Source organism: Misgurnus anguillicaudatus, chromosome 22 (assembly GCF_027580225.2).
Source record: "Misgurnus anguillicaudatus chromosome 22, ASM2758022v2, whole genome shotgun sequence".
NCBI lineage: Eukaryota > Metazoa > Chordata > Actinopteri > Cypriniformes > Cobitidae > Misgurnus > Misgurnus anguillicaudatus.
This window is the reverse complement of record NC_073358.2, coordinates 12,668,012-12,682,446: the sequence shown is the minus strand read 5'-3', so window position 1 is coordinate 12,682,446 and position 14,435 is coordinate 12,668,012. Positions and strand designations below refer to the sequence as shown.

At 35.5% G+C, this 14,435-nt stretch overlaps 1 protein-coding gene across 1 annotated transcript in view; it reads left to right on the top strand.

Moving 5' to 3' along the window:
* Window positions 1–13,277, top strand: part of tprn (taperin) — a 35,035-nt gene extending 21,758 nt beyond the window's left edge. The window contains exons 2-4 of the mRNA XM_055200998.2: window positions 5,593–5,791; window positions 6,465–6,580; window positions 9,827–13,277. Of these exons, the coding sequence (XP_055056973.2) occupies window positions 5,593–5,791; window positions 6,465–6,580; window positions 9,827–9,889 (378 nt within the window). The 3' untranslated portion in view covers window positions 9,890–13,277. The remainder of the gene's footprint in view (window positions 1–5,592; window positions 5,792–6,464; window positions 6,581–9,826) is intronic.
* The last annotated feature ends 1,158 nt before the right edge of the window (window positions 13,278–14,435 follow it).

Genomic DNA, 14,435 nt, shown 5'->3' with positions numbered 1-14,435 from the left:
GGTTGTGGTGGAATCTATAGATGGTTTCATCAGTTGACTTGCGTTGCTACGGCTACGTGGCTGGTCCGAAGTTAACTTCCAGTCTGTATGGTTTTATCGGTTTGGTTAGTGACTAAACTGACCTCCGGAACAAATACCGTATCGAAATAAATTTTTTTGGTTTCCAAAAGATGAGGGGAGACAGTGAGCATGGATTGCTGCTTTGTGGATTTGGCAGTCAGGCGAGAATTCAAGGATCTTTAGCTAACATTGTATACATTCATTTTACATAGTAATATTAGCTCAGTGTAGTAGTTAAAGGTCCCGTTTTTCTTGTGTTTTTGAAGCTATGATTGTGTTTATGGTGCTCAATATAACATGTGTTCATGTTTCACGTGTAAAAAAACATAGTATTGTTCACACAATTTACTTATCTCTATAGCGCCATTTTCACTGTCCTAAAAACGGGCTGATGTCTTCCTTGTTCTATGAAGTCCCTCCTTCAGAAATACATAACTAGTTCTGATTGAGTAGCTTGTTTAGTGTGTTTTGATTCGACAGCAGCTTAGCTTAGCCAGAGCTATTTGAGCTTAGCTAGCGAATGATGTATTCCTGTGAGCGGAGGTTAGTGAGAAACTCTTATATTGACGTTATTCAACCGGGAAGTAGAGGGCTGTAGTCCAAACCGGCCATTCGCTGTAGGCTTTGAAAGCGTAATTCTATTTAGGGTTGTGCCGATAGTATAGTATCGTGTTCGCCGATCGTCAGACATATCGCCGGTAGCAAGCTTTTATGGCGATAGTTGGCGATGGTTATTAATATTATCATCAAAGTTTCGCATGTTAATGTGAAGCTATGATGATAATATTAATAACCATCGCCAACTATCGTCATTGTGTGTTTTTCCTCGCATGAGAGGGTTTGTGGGCTTCACTTTGTGTGAAATAGCTTGTGAGACACACTTAATGTGCGCGTCTTGCTGACATAGATATGTACACTAGATGTCGCCTTGGCTACGGCAGTTCATTGGACCAAATGCGTCAGCAGAGCCGCCATCTTGAAACAGGGGAACCCCGCATCACATCATTGTAGGCAATGGTGTAACGGAAATAAAATCAATTTAAATTGACATGAATGCGAATTTCTTGGGTTTTTTTTGGTTCGTTTAAACAGTCAGACATGTATTTAGCATTGAGTACAGAAAAAAATTAAAGTTTTGATATTTTGAAAATCTACTTTTTCTAACTACAATGCATAGTGCTAGTAGGCCTAACATCAATATGCAGCACAAAAGTCTGGCATCGTCCATTAATTCGAAGTACAGGCGGAGCTTTACCTAGCTACTTCCTATGACAAAACCCCTGTTCCAAAATGGCGGCGGTTTTGACGCATGCTTAGAACCCCAAGGCGACATCTAGTGTACATATCTATGTCTTGCTTAGACCTGAATCCGTGCGGCATGGGCTCCTAGCATCTAAACTTGTAATGTGCATGATTCTGACTCTTCCTTGCACATGAGCTTGTAATACGCGCGGCTCTGACATTTCCTTGCACTAGAGAGGTTGTTAGGAGCGCAGGGGTTTAAAACCAGCGAGTGTGTTGTTCCCACTCCCTGGCACGCAGGAAATTTTAGAGCGCCTGGGATTTAATGACGCGCTCGGATTAATGGCATCAGTTTTAAGAAGGTTGCGGTCATGACAGTGTTGCCTTGCTTCTTTTTTGTCCACCAATCAAGTGACTTGTCATAAATGAGTAAAAAATGAACAAATAAATAACTAAATGATCTCACTGGCTGACGATAAGATAAGACTATCTCAAAATGGGGCATATCGCCCAACACTAATTCTATTAAAGAAAATATAATGAACTTTGAACTTTATAATTTTGTAGGTATTATTTATGCTCTAACAGCAACATTACACAATAATTAAAGTTTAAAAAATGGGATCAGAAAAAAACGGGCCCTTGAATATGAGCTTGATACAGTATGATATCTGAAACGAAGGTACTTTTCATTTATTTTTTTGACATAAACTACTGTAAAAGGAATCTGTTGTTATTGATTCAATGCAGAAGTCTACCAGAAGTTAAGTTTGTTAAGTAAAGCCATTTGTTTATGATGTTGCTGGCTGCTGAAACCGTCTCGGCTCCGAAGTCTAATGCTGGCTGAATAGTCACAGGCCAATAATGACCAAATAACCCCACATTGGAAACTTCTGTGTTTTACTGCCAGTGACTAATTCAAAGTTTGAGTAAATTGTGCTTCACCAGGCGGAATAGTAAATTGGCTATTGGAAAAAAATGGATTTTTCTCAGTTTAAATCTGTTGCTAAATTATTGATCAAATGTAAACTGTAAAAGTTGTCTTTAATAAATAAAATTAAAAAAAATGTTTACACTTATCACTCAGATTCAAACATAAGATAAGCCCTGATGGCATTTTGTAACTTTTTAGCTTCATAATGAGACTGGATAGTGCCCCATTTTTAAAGCTCCAAAAAAAGCACATCCATACATTAAAAACTAATCCATACAGTTATTCAATGTTATCTGGGGTGAAGCGGTGGGTTTTAAAAGAACACATTTATATTGAAACTATGGTTGACCCAATGTTGCAAAACCCATGGTTTCACCTCAATAAAGTTTTTCAGCAGGGAGATGACCCAAAAAAGACAGCAAAAACTAAGCATGAAACTATAAAAGTACAACTCATAAACAGATGGTTAGTATTCTGGATGAGGCTGGATATGATCTGATTAAAAATCTGTTAGTAAACCTAAATTTGGAAGTCCAGAGATACTTGTGGACTACATGTGCTTCCGAGTTGGTCGGAACAAATTTGCAATGAAAAATGGGTAAAAAAATTTAAATGTGCAATTCCAGGAAGACTCTAGACTGTAATTCCTGCTAAAGAGCTGTTTACAGAAAAAGACTCTCATTTACTTTAGACATCAGGCACATATTTTGTCTTGTAATTATAAATTACTATCCTGCAATAAAAGCTTTATTAATTTAATAACACAATATTTATTAAAAATACTGTTTTATGACTATTTTTTTATTAATCAATAGTGTTGTATTTGCAACAATGAAAGAACATAATGTTTCAACATGTAGGTTTTGCAGAAATGTAACGGGAAAAAATATTTAAAAGTGCTGGATCTCATATATCACATAGCACAATGTATAGTTAATCTGTGAAGTGTCATGCTCGTTCTTGCGTCATTTTTTATAGAAAGAGGCACAGATTTGACTCCACTCCCAAGTTCATGCCCATTGTGTTACATAACCGCAGTTGATTCAGTGCCATTTGAGTTACTAGATGAGATCAGGCTTTTACAACTCCTCTAAAAGAGTAATGGAAGAAGTGATTCACTGTATTCCTTTTTATTGAAATGAGAACATTAGAAAACTTAATTTACATAATGTGGGTGTTGTTGTCACAATAACTAACAACAATTGCAGTGAAGTTTCGTGATCTCTTACTGTTTTTTAAGTTACATTATTGTAAGGTCAGGAAATAATTTAACAGACAGAAAAAATAAACAGAAAAAAAATGAAAAATCATTAGTTGCTACTCCCGATACTGTAATTTTACAGAGACTCTAAATTTAGTTGACAGGTTCTATTGACATTTTTGAGTATTGAACAGGCATGTTATTTGTTCCGCACTGTTTGTGAAACAGAATGTAATGAATGTTTATTATGATTTATCTAGGGTGGCTTTTGTCCAGTTGTTTTGGTAGGTGTGCAGAAATATTTTCTTAATTTTCTCATATAAATTGTGTAAATAAATGTTATTTTAGTAGGGACATGTGATAAAGATTATAGTAGATTTAGGACAGAGCTGACACATGCATTGGTCAGGTGACTGCAAGCAGTATGCTTTGAACTACATACTGTGGTACAGCAGCTTCTAGATGGGTTTAAAATTGTCAATACAATATTTGTTATCATTATATTTGTTTAAAAATATAAAATGTTTAAAAAAGAAAATATTAAGAAAAGTTGTGTTTGATATGATAAAAAGTGGTTGCCACAATGCTGTTCAGGGTGTTTCTGTGTGGTTGCTGTTTTTTTGTTGTTGTTTTTTTGACAGTTGCTAATTGGCTTATTTCTGTATTTCTAAATGGCCTTTGAACGGGATAAGGCGGATTTGAAGCGAATATATTTGATAAACACATAACATGTGCCAAGAGTGAAGGTGACGTTTCGTGGCTTTTGCATCTGAGCTCCTCAAATCATCTTTTATAACCATAATTGACCTAATTCGATAAGTGTTTAATCTCAGAATAAATCCTGATAGAGTGATAAATAAAGCAATAAGGAAACATTGTTGTCTTTAAATGCTTATTTTTTGACTAACTATTTCCCTTTCATTTGCATTGTGTACTCAACAGTCAAAAGTCTCTCTGTGTGTTACCATAGATCCCTGGTGTTGATAAATATAAACGAGTGGACGGATTTGGTAAAGCCTTCCTAAACAAATGCCATTTTCTTGACAGCATCTCCTACTGTCATATTAGCATATAAAGTGTGTTTCCATCGTTCTCTTAATTTTTTGTTATTTAATTCTCTGTGTCACAATTCTGTGTGTTATATTTAAGAGTAGTCGTTGCCATCAGAATTTAAAATTTCAACCGTAGAAGTATGGGAATTGTGCAGTGACAAATAATAACAAATAACAAATAAATATGACACAATTCAAAACTGCTATATCTTAGTGCCCCTGCCTGTAAAATCCCACACTGTAAATTAAAAGTTGGATCCACACATTACTTTAATTGTTAACATCTAAACATGTAAGCTTTTTCAACTTAAATGTTTCATTTAATTATATTTTTATGTGTTGCCAATTAAAGTACTTGTTTTTTTCAATCCAACTTTCACTTTTACAGTGCAACTAAAGACCTTTTTTTTGTGATTTACTGTTTTCTACATACAATCATCCTAAGTAATGTAAAGAACTTGCTGTGAAAATATAACCTTGATATCTTTAATACTACTGTAAGGCCATGTCAAACAAATAAGCAAAATTTGATACTCTTAATCTCATAATTACAATATGAGTTGTTAGCCTGGAATATTTTAGCACAATTTGCCCAGACTAGTTTGCCCACTAGGGCTGTCACGGTTATGAAATTTGGCTGACGGTAATTTTCTAATAAATTGTGCCGATTATGACGATTAATTGTCTGTTTTATTGCTTTGACATTTAATTCTCGTACATTTTTTTAGTTTGTTCATGAAATAATTTTCACACATTGTTGTGATTATTTAAAAAAATCTTTTGCAAGGTTTACCTGGCAGTAAATATTAATACACATAACACACATAAAAGTAATCGGATACTTTCTCGTTTAATCAGACGCTGCAGCTCCCCCTTGTGTTTTTTAGAGGGATGCGCAATCATTGCGGTGATCTGAAATCATTGTGATGAGGTCAAACAATCGCGATGAGATGATTATTTAATCATTGTGACAGCCCTATTGCCCACTACCAAGTTCCTATGATGCATCCCAGGATGCTTTTAAATAGTATTGAAAAACTTTTTATGATGGCCACTTTTCTGTTTCTGACTCTGAATCGTATTGTTTTCTTGCTCCATTACAGCTGAAAATATCCTTCAATGAGTCTAGCCTGCAGAGCACTTTTGAATACCCATCTGAAAGCAGCGTGTGGGACAGTGGAGAGGAGGATGAGGAAGGAGAGGAAAAAGGAGGAGAAGAAGATGGACATATCAGCACCGGGAGGATAAACATTCCTCGCGCCAGCTACGCCGGCTCACCCAGTCACTCCAACAACACCACGGGTGAGTAATGGAAGAATGAGAGGAAGTGGACAGAATGAGAGGAAGACAGAAAGATGAAGGTATAGAGCCGAGAAACCATAAATGTGGGCAGAGCAGGAAATAGATTCAGTAAAGGTTAAGCATTCTTTAATAAAAGACAATTACAAGGGATGATCTTTTTGTTTTTTATACACATTTTGAATAAATGTCAATAAAGACAAGCTCCTTAAATGAAAAAAAGTATTCCACTAAAGTTGTCCACATGATTAATGCTCTACAATTAAAGTAAACAGCAAAGTTTGAATGGTCTTGGAGTTACACAGACCAAAGAAAATTCTATTGCTTCAATAAGAGATCAGGGTGTTTTTTGGGTGTACTGTCCCTTTAAATAGCAGTAGTTTCCTAAGATGATTCTCCTTCTCTGCATTGGACTACTGTTTTAGTTTGGATCAGTGTTGACATCTGCTGGCCAGTTATATGCTGTTACACCTTTTGCAGCTGGTAGTTGACACTTATCAGCATCCAAATTTTAAAGTAAACCTTTAAAGTCCTCATTAATAATGACATAAGAATATTGTTGTAATAGTATAATAAACTATTGTGTATTTTTTACAACTTGAATGGTTAGAAATGTTTTAAATTAAGTAATGTATGTTACATAGAGATTGATAAATCTGTTTCTCCTCATTTTTAGATTTGTCCAGTTATACACCTAAACACTCAATGGATTTTAACACATGGCAAGAACACAAGCATAGTGACCCTGCTGTCAGAGGGCAAGATAATTCACAATCTACAAAGGATGTCATGGTAAACTATAAGAATATAAGTTTTAATATCCATTCATATTAAATTTTTTCAATCTATTTTATTAAGATACAAACAGAAAATACAGGAAATATGTACAAAAAAAAAATTTCAGGACTAAATGACTTCTTTAGGCATCGTCAGTGTTTAGTGTGACTTCTCTTGGAACTAAACACATCTGTGTTTTTGAGCAGAATTAACTAAAAAGACTAATTTCTTTAAAATTTGAAATTAGGACTTAATTTTATTTAGGTTTAAGAGATCCTGCAGTTTCCTGCTATTGCTCAAGTGGAAGAGGAGTTTACGTTAAAAACAGTTGACATATCAGTTTACATTTTTATACAGTTTTTAATACTATATATACACATCCTGTATTTTCTGGATGTATTCTATTAAAGAGACCGAGAAAAAGTTGTATATGATCACTATAACATTGCAAAAACAACAAATGTAATTCTGGCATTATGGCCTCAGACTTTTGCACAGTACTGTACACACTGTGTATTTCCTTTGCAAAATGGCTGCCGTATTTTTTATGACTTACCTGTAGGACACTGCACTGCATTGCTGAAATGTTTAGGTTTTTAGGGGATGTATTTAGACTTCACGCTCTTGGTCTTATGTATATTGCTTACAGACTTATCTCTATTTTAAACAATCACACAATCAACAAAAATTAAATAAACTGCGGTCAGTCTCTTGGCAGTTCTTGGCCAGAATGGGTTAACTTATAATGCGCCTTAATCAGCCTGCCATCATGTTGGTTCCAAAACGAGGCTGTGAGGGACGGACGACCAGAGTGTGTGCTTTAAACCTATTCTTTTGTACAGGGATGCTGGTCATTTAGCCATCAAAACACAGAAAATACATTTTCCAAAGGACAAAAAAACCCCTCAGAAATCATGTATTGTTAAAATGCGAAGGACATAATATTTTTGAGATAAGAGCAGTGTAATGTGTACACAAAATCTGTTGTACAGAATTTTTAATGTTGTAAGCATGCTTACTTATCTTTAAAACACTAATATAATCCTATAATTAAGTACATATCTCCATTTCATACAGATTACAAAAAACACAAGGCAAGAATTGAATATGTTAAAAACCTTTCTACGTTAAGTTTTTTTAAAGGGACAATAAGTAGGATTTACCCCCATCTAGTGGTGAAATTGTATTTTGCATTCAAACGAACAGTGCTCTCTAGCGCCTCGCCTTTCTAAATGCGTGTTGCAACTATGGTAGCCGTTATGTAATTTGATCTCCTTGTCCGTTTCAGCTGATTCATGTGTTCTGAATGAAAACGCGTTGTGGAAACGCGTTGGTAGGCTAGTGCTTTTTGTCCCTCTTTGCTATTATAGTTTATCAATACGGTGGAACGACATGGAAGCCTCCTTAGACTTACTCGTTCAATGTAAGTAAAGAGAAGAAATTCTAAGCTTACAAAGAAAAGTCAGATCACTGGCAGAGGTCATTTGACACCAAGACATTGATTTTGATTAATAAAACACTATAAATCCTACTTACAGTCCCTTTAAGCACATTGACTGGAATCAACAGAAGCAGGATTCATTTCTAATTGTACACAACTTTGGGGGTTCATATGGGGTTTTACCCAATATTTAACAATACTTGCACAACGAACTATCACGTAAATATCTTGTTATCAAGTCAATCACACGTTATTAAGTCAATGTTCATGTGCTGAAAAAACATAATGGAGAAAATACATGGGACATACTCTTATGTTCTATACAAACTGTAGATGTATAGCCTACTTGTTTTTGTTAAAGAAAAGTAAACATGCTTACGACATTAGAAATTAGCGATTATCCAAAACAGATATTATGTACACAATGCACTCCTCTCATCTCAAATTAGGTCATATGTTCATTCTAATTTTAGGAATAACGTTCTTGGAAATTTGTAAAACAATGTATTTTTGTGTTTTGATGGCTGAATGCCCAGCATCCTGATACAAAACAAAAGGATTAAAACGCCTGCTCTGGACGCCCATCCCTCACAGCCTCAGTTTGGAATCAACATGGCAGCGGCGTATGTAGATAGATAGTTCACCCAAAAATGAAAATTCTGTCATAATTTTCTTATCCTCATGGTGTTCTAAACTTGTATGAATTAAATTTTTTTCTGATGAACACAAATGAAGATATTTTGATAAATGATGGTAGGCACACAGCTGATTCAGGGTTCCCACTGGTCCTTGAAATCCTTGAAAGTTTGTGACTCTGGGGGAAAATAATTCAAGGCCCTGGGAAGTTTTCGAAAATATATATACATAGATACAGGTCATTGAAAGTGATTGAATCTATTTTATGCAAGATGTTTTCTGGGGAAAAAATCCACATTATTCCCTGTGTAGTGTAGGATATCATAACATTTCTAGCCTTTTATGCACACTTGCTAAACTGTTCGCTTTAAATGTTTATATTTTCTTTATGCGAATGTTGATTCATACCAAAATGGCAATATTTCAGATAGCGTTATACTTTCTGGCTCCTGTGTCACCCTGTCTTTGTCGTTACGCCTCACCATTGTTTGAATTTGATATACACATTCAGACGCACTTACCCCTGGAGGTGTCTCCAAAGTGTCACCGCAGTGACGCAGCGCGAGTTCCCTCAAAAGGGAACTGTAACAATGTATCTTAAAAGGTAACACAATGTAACCTTGCTCTCACTTGAAATGTGTCCCAACATTTAGTCCTTGAATTTGAGGGTTTTGGACCTGGAAAGTCCTTGAAAGGTCCTTGAATTTGAAGTTAACTAACGTGTGGGAACCCTGTGATTGTAACCATTTACAGCATGAGGGTGAGAAAGTGATGACAGGGCTTGGATTTTTGGGTGAACTATCTCTTTAAGCTTGCTTAAAGGCTGGCTACATCTGAATAGGGCATTCCAGATGGTTGCTTTTACTGACCAAAAAGCCCATATCCACATCTATGATATATTTGTCACTGGACACGAGTATTCCTTTTTATCCCTTTTTTTGTTGTCTGACAGGCAGAAATTGTTAGATATTTAATAACATCTCTCAAACATCTTTAAACAAGCCACAATAAATTGTGTCTGTAGCATAAACTGTGCAATGAGTTGTCTTAAAAAAAAAAACACGTGAATAGTCCTACAGTATTTCAAACCAAAGTGTCATTTAGTAAATTATCATAATTTGTATTAATACTCCAGTACAAATAAAATGTCTGTCCTGTTGGTTAATGTTTGTTTTCTTTCCTAGCTGACACCTGCTGACAGCTCCTCACTGTCAGACTTCAGCAGCGAACCAGCCCTGTACTTCTAAGCCTTCTAGACGTCTGGGAGATGTGGGACCAACCACTGCCTGTATTCACCAGCCTGGATACAAAGCAACAAGACTTCCTGAACAACAGGACCAGTACAAACCAGCATGTAAACATACATTCCGTATACTGTATCCGTATGGCACCAACAGCAGGACTGTCTACATCCTACATGACAGATCTGCCATTCACTATCTATTGCCACTGATTGTGATGGACTCTGCTCATATAGCTTGAATAGCCATTCAGCCATTGAATTCCACTCTTACGTCATGTTCTTGCGCTATATGTAATCCTAACCTCATAAAAGTGACCAAATTCACAAAAGATGGAAAGCTGACCTTCTTGAAAAATTAAAGGGACATTTCTGAGTGTGTCTAATGTGAAACCACAAAGAGGACAATAGTGCATAAAAAAAATAAATGAAAGAGACATTTGTATGTATGACTGTTGAAGGGTGCCACGATCATTGTTCTTTGTGACTCTTTTTGTATGTGCATGTGTAGGTTTCTATTGACAAAGCTCTTAAATGACTCATCCACATTCAGTCATGTATGTTAGCTTCTATATACTGTATGTGTTTTCTTCAAGACGATAGACATTTCTGATGCATAGACCGAAAAACTAAATTATACAGCAGAAATGCTAACAAGATGCTAATTGACTTAAGCTAGCGTTATTGGGGGTACATTTCTTTTACTGTAATATTCTTGACAGGTTTTCGTGAGATTTACACTTCATGCAATTGATCTGTTTAGGGTTGGTGTTACCAACTAGAGCAATTTGTCAGTAATCACGTACTTAATTTATAATTGTTTGTCTTTGTTATTGCAGTACACAATGGGAGTAGACAATTTTAGACATAAAGGGAATATTATGTTTTGTTGTGAACGGGCACGCTGTATGCATGAGCCGTGTGTGTGTGAAAAGCAGATCTGACTATGTACACACAATGCCAACATACTCATGTGTATCATGTCTATTAACTGGCTTTGCTGAATCTGCTGACTTGTTTCCGACAGTCTCTCTGACCAGTATTCATGTACAGTTTGTACGCTCTATGATGAGGTTTGCCTAGTTTATGTCATTTATCACTTTTCATATGTTTATTCAAACAACTGAAATCGACAATGGCACCAAGGTGCTTAGGGAACATATTTTTTAAATTATACGTGTACCATCAAGTTACATGAGGACATCTTACATCTCTGTCCTGTACTTTTGTATTCATTCATTTGCACTCTTTTTGCTTTATTTTGCACCTTAAAGAGTCAAGTTTGACAGCTGTAAGCTTCTGTCTTGGTTAAAATAATTGTAGTCTGTTGTAATTTGTATTCATCCTCACAAACTGTTAGGTTCTCTTTTAGATTTTTAGCAATTAAAAACTGTCCCTGGTGGTACCAAAACTCAGACTTGAAACACAGAGATATGCTTAATAGTCTTTGTTCACACTGCACATTTCTTATTTGTTTATATGAACAACCGAAAGTCCACACTGCTGTCCAGCGCTGTTTGGTCATACCGTGTAGTCAATATCTGGTATATTAACAGTGGTTGCAATAGTAACCACATAAGGGTCAACACAATGCCATTAAATAAGGAGTTCAGATGCAAAACCCTCTGACGTTTACTTGTAAATGAGCATTTTCATCAGGTTTAGCAATTTCACTTTAATGGCAATGAAAAGGTTATTAGTAATGGAAATGCCATTTCCCCCACAAATGTCATTTTAGTAATTTCATTGGTATTTAACAAATTTGACTTTTTTAGTCTTTTGTTGCAAAACCCTCTTAAAGGCATGCAAATATCTCCACTTCTAAAAAAAAGAAATTTCTTCAGACAAGACATAGTAAACAAAATCACTAAAGATGCAACTAGAAGCATTGCAAATGATGAATGTCAAAAGGTAAAAATAAAGAAACTGGACCACACATTAAGAGGTGCTCTGAACCATGTCCTTGCCACATTCGGGTTGTATTCAGGTCCTCATTCATTCAAGTACCCAAAAGGGACACAAGTTTGAATGTCATCCAATTCGTTTCCATGCACCCTTTGCTTAAAGGTGCAGTGTGTAAATTTTAGCGGCATCTAGTGGTGAGGTTGTGAATGGCAACCAACGGCTCAGTCCACTGCTCACCCCTCGCTTTTGAAACGCATAGAGAAGCTACTGTAGCCACCACCGAACAAACAGATCACCGTGGGAGACAACTTAGTGAAAAAAGTTTGTCTGTTAAGGGCTTCTGTAGAAACATGGCGGCCCAAAATGGCGACTTCCATGTAAGGGGACCCTCTGTGTATGTAGATAAAACGTCTCATTCTAAGGTAATAAGAACATAACGGTTCATTATGAAAGGTTTTTATACACCCTTGATAATATAGTTTTGTATATTTTTTGCATTTCTGTCAAGAGAAAAATTACACACTGCACCTTTACATCGACGTGGCGTATACAGGATTTTGCCAACAAAGTGGTATTCCTGAATGGCCTGAGGATTAAGTTGATTTGAAGCAAAAGTATTTGATGAATATATAATACATGCCAAGAGCATTCGGTTATTATCATTATCTCATTTTTGACAGAGTTGGCGTTTAGCAGCTTTTGCATCTGAGCTCCTCAAATATAGAAGTAGTTGTATTTGTGGAATAGAGGACAGAAAACAGGAAATGTATTGATGTTGATTTTCATATTGACATTTGGCTGCGAGTCCTGAGGCATCACTGTGGTATTTTATACACATTTGTGCTGAAATCACCAGTTTGCTCATTCACTTTTCACTTTATAAAATCCATGTTTGGAAAAATTTGTAAATTCAAACTTGTAGGCATACCTGAGCATTGTTTGTGTCACGTACAATTTTTTTTAAACCTCATCCGACAATTTGGAAGAAGTGGTATTGTTAAATTAAGTTTTGTGTTCATGCTATTTATATAAGAGAAACAATTAAATGGATATGAATCACAAACCTAAAAACAAATTGGATTTTTCCTGCCAGTCTGAACAAAGCCTATGAACCAGTGACTTCACATTATATAAGGAACATTTTAGCAAGTCTTGTTGTGGTACCACAGTTTGTCAATCCAATATACAACAGATCATCCAGATGTTGTTAGCAAACATTAAATATTAATGAGGGATGTATACTATAGGCTCAGAGGGTTGGAAACCATTGCTTTTGTCTTACAAAAGACCATGCAATTACTTTAGTTTTTGTAACTGCAGCCAAGCATCCAGCTGTTCATTACTCTTGTGATAAGTTATTGTACTGTATGTCAATATATTTTTCTTTCTGTTAACTACATCAACAGAATATTAAATGTACTATTTGTTTCTGATCAGGAAAAATATCAGAAACACAAAGAAATGTTCAATAAACAGATGAAGGCTATGGACCAGTCATGCTTTATCACAAACAAAAATCACCCCACCAATAAGCAGGGTTCCCACACCTTGGTTAACTTTAAATTCAAGGACTTTCCAAGTCCAATACCCTCAAATTCAAGGACTTCATGTGGGGATACATTTCAAGTGAGATCAATTGTGTTACTTTGTAAGACACATTGTTACAGATTTAATGTGTCAAACACAACTATGCAAAAACCATTTTAGTATGGCCCAAAACGTTCACAAAATTCGCACTGAACAGTTTGGCACATGTGCTAAAAAAGTCTGGAATCATCATATTTCTTGTCTAATCAAATGCTCGTTACACTCTGAAGTGTCACACTTCCTACGTTGTATAGAATCTCTGCATGAAATCACAGGCGCCCTAAGTCGAGACTCTTGTTAATACATGTACTTGTTCTTACTTTATATGGTGAATGGCACATAGTGCACTAGGGTATAAGAAATAAAACACTGCAAAGATAATACATATTGGCCTGTGGCATAAACGCTATTGGTTTCTAAAAAAAATTGGGGAGGGTCTTCTCGGTAGTTTGGTTCTGATTTCCGTTTCAGTTAAAATTATGTCATCACATCAAATAATGCTCCACGTTCCAAGGCACTTCAGTGGGCCTTTAACAAAATGCGCATAACAAACGTACATCCAGAGCTGGGAAGATTACTTATGAATTGTAATCCGTTACTGATTACAAATTACATGACAAAATTTGGAATCAGTAATATAATCTCTTAGAATACACATCATTGGTAACGTAATTTGACTACTTTTGGATTACATCTAGATTACTTTTGACATCATAGTTGATTTCAAATACATAAAGAGGAAAAAAAATATATTAAATTCTTTTTCACCAACAAGAGCCTTAAAAACTCATTTTTAAAGTGCAATGTACGGACAGTTAATATTTCAGAATACTAACACTGATTTACTTTGTTCTTAGTGTCAACTGATAGTAACACACTGAATAAAACAAAAGCACACTTTATGAATTTAAAAAACAATTATTTATTTTAAGTAAATAAAAACAAAAACAGCAACTCTCAAAAACCATTTTGAATTTCATGAAATTCACTGCAACAACCCTGCTAGGTTTAAAATTGCACCTTAAAAATAAAACCAGTGTTTCTTTAAACCACGAGTTTCT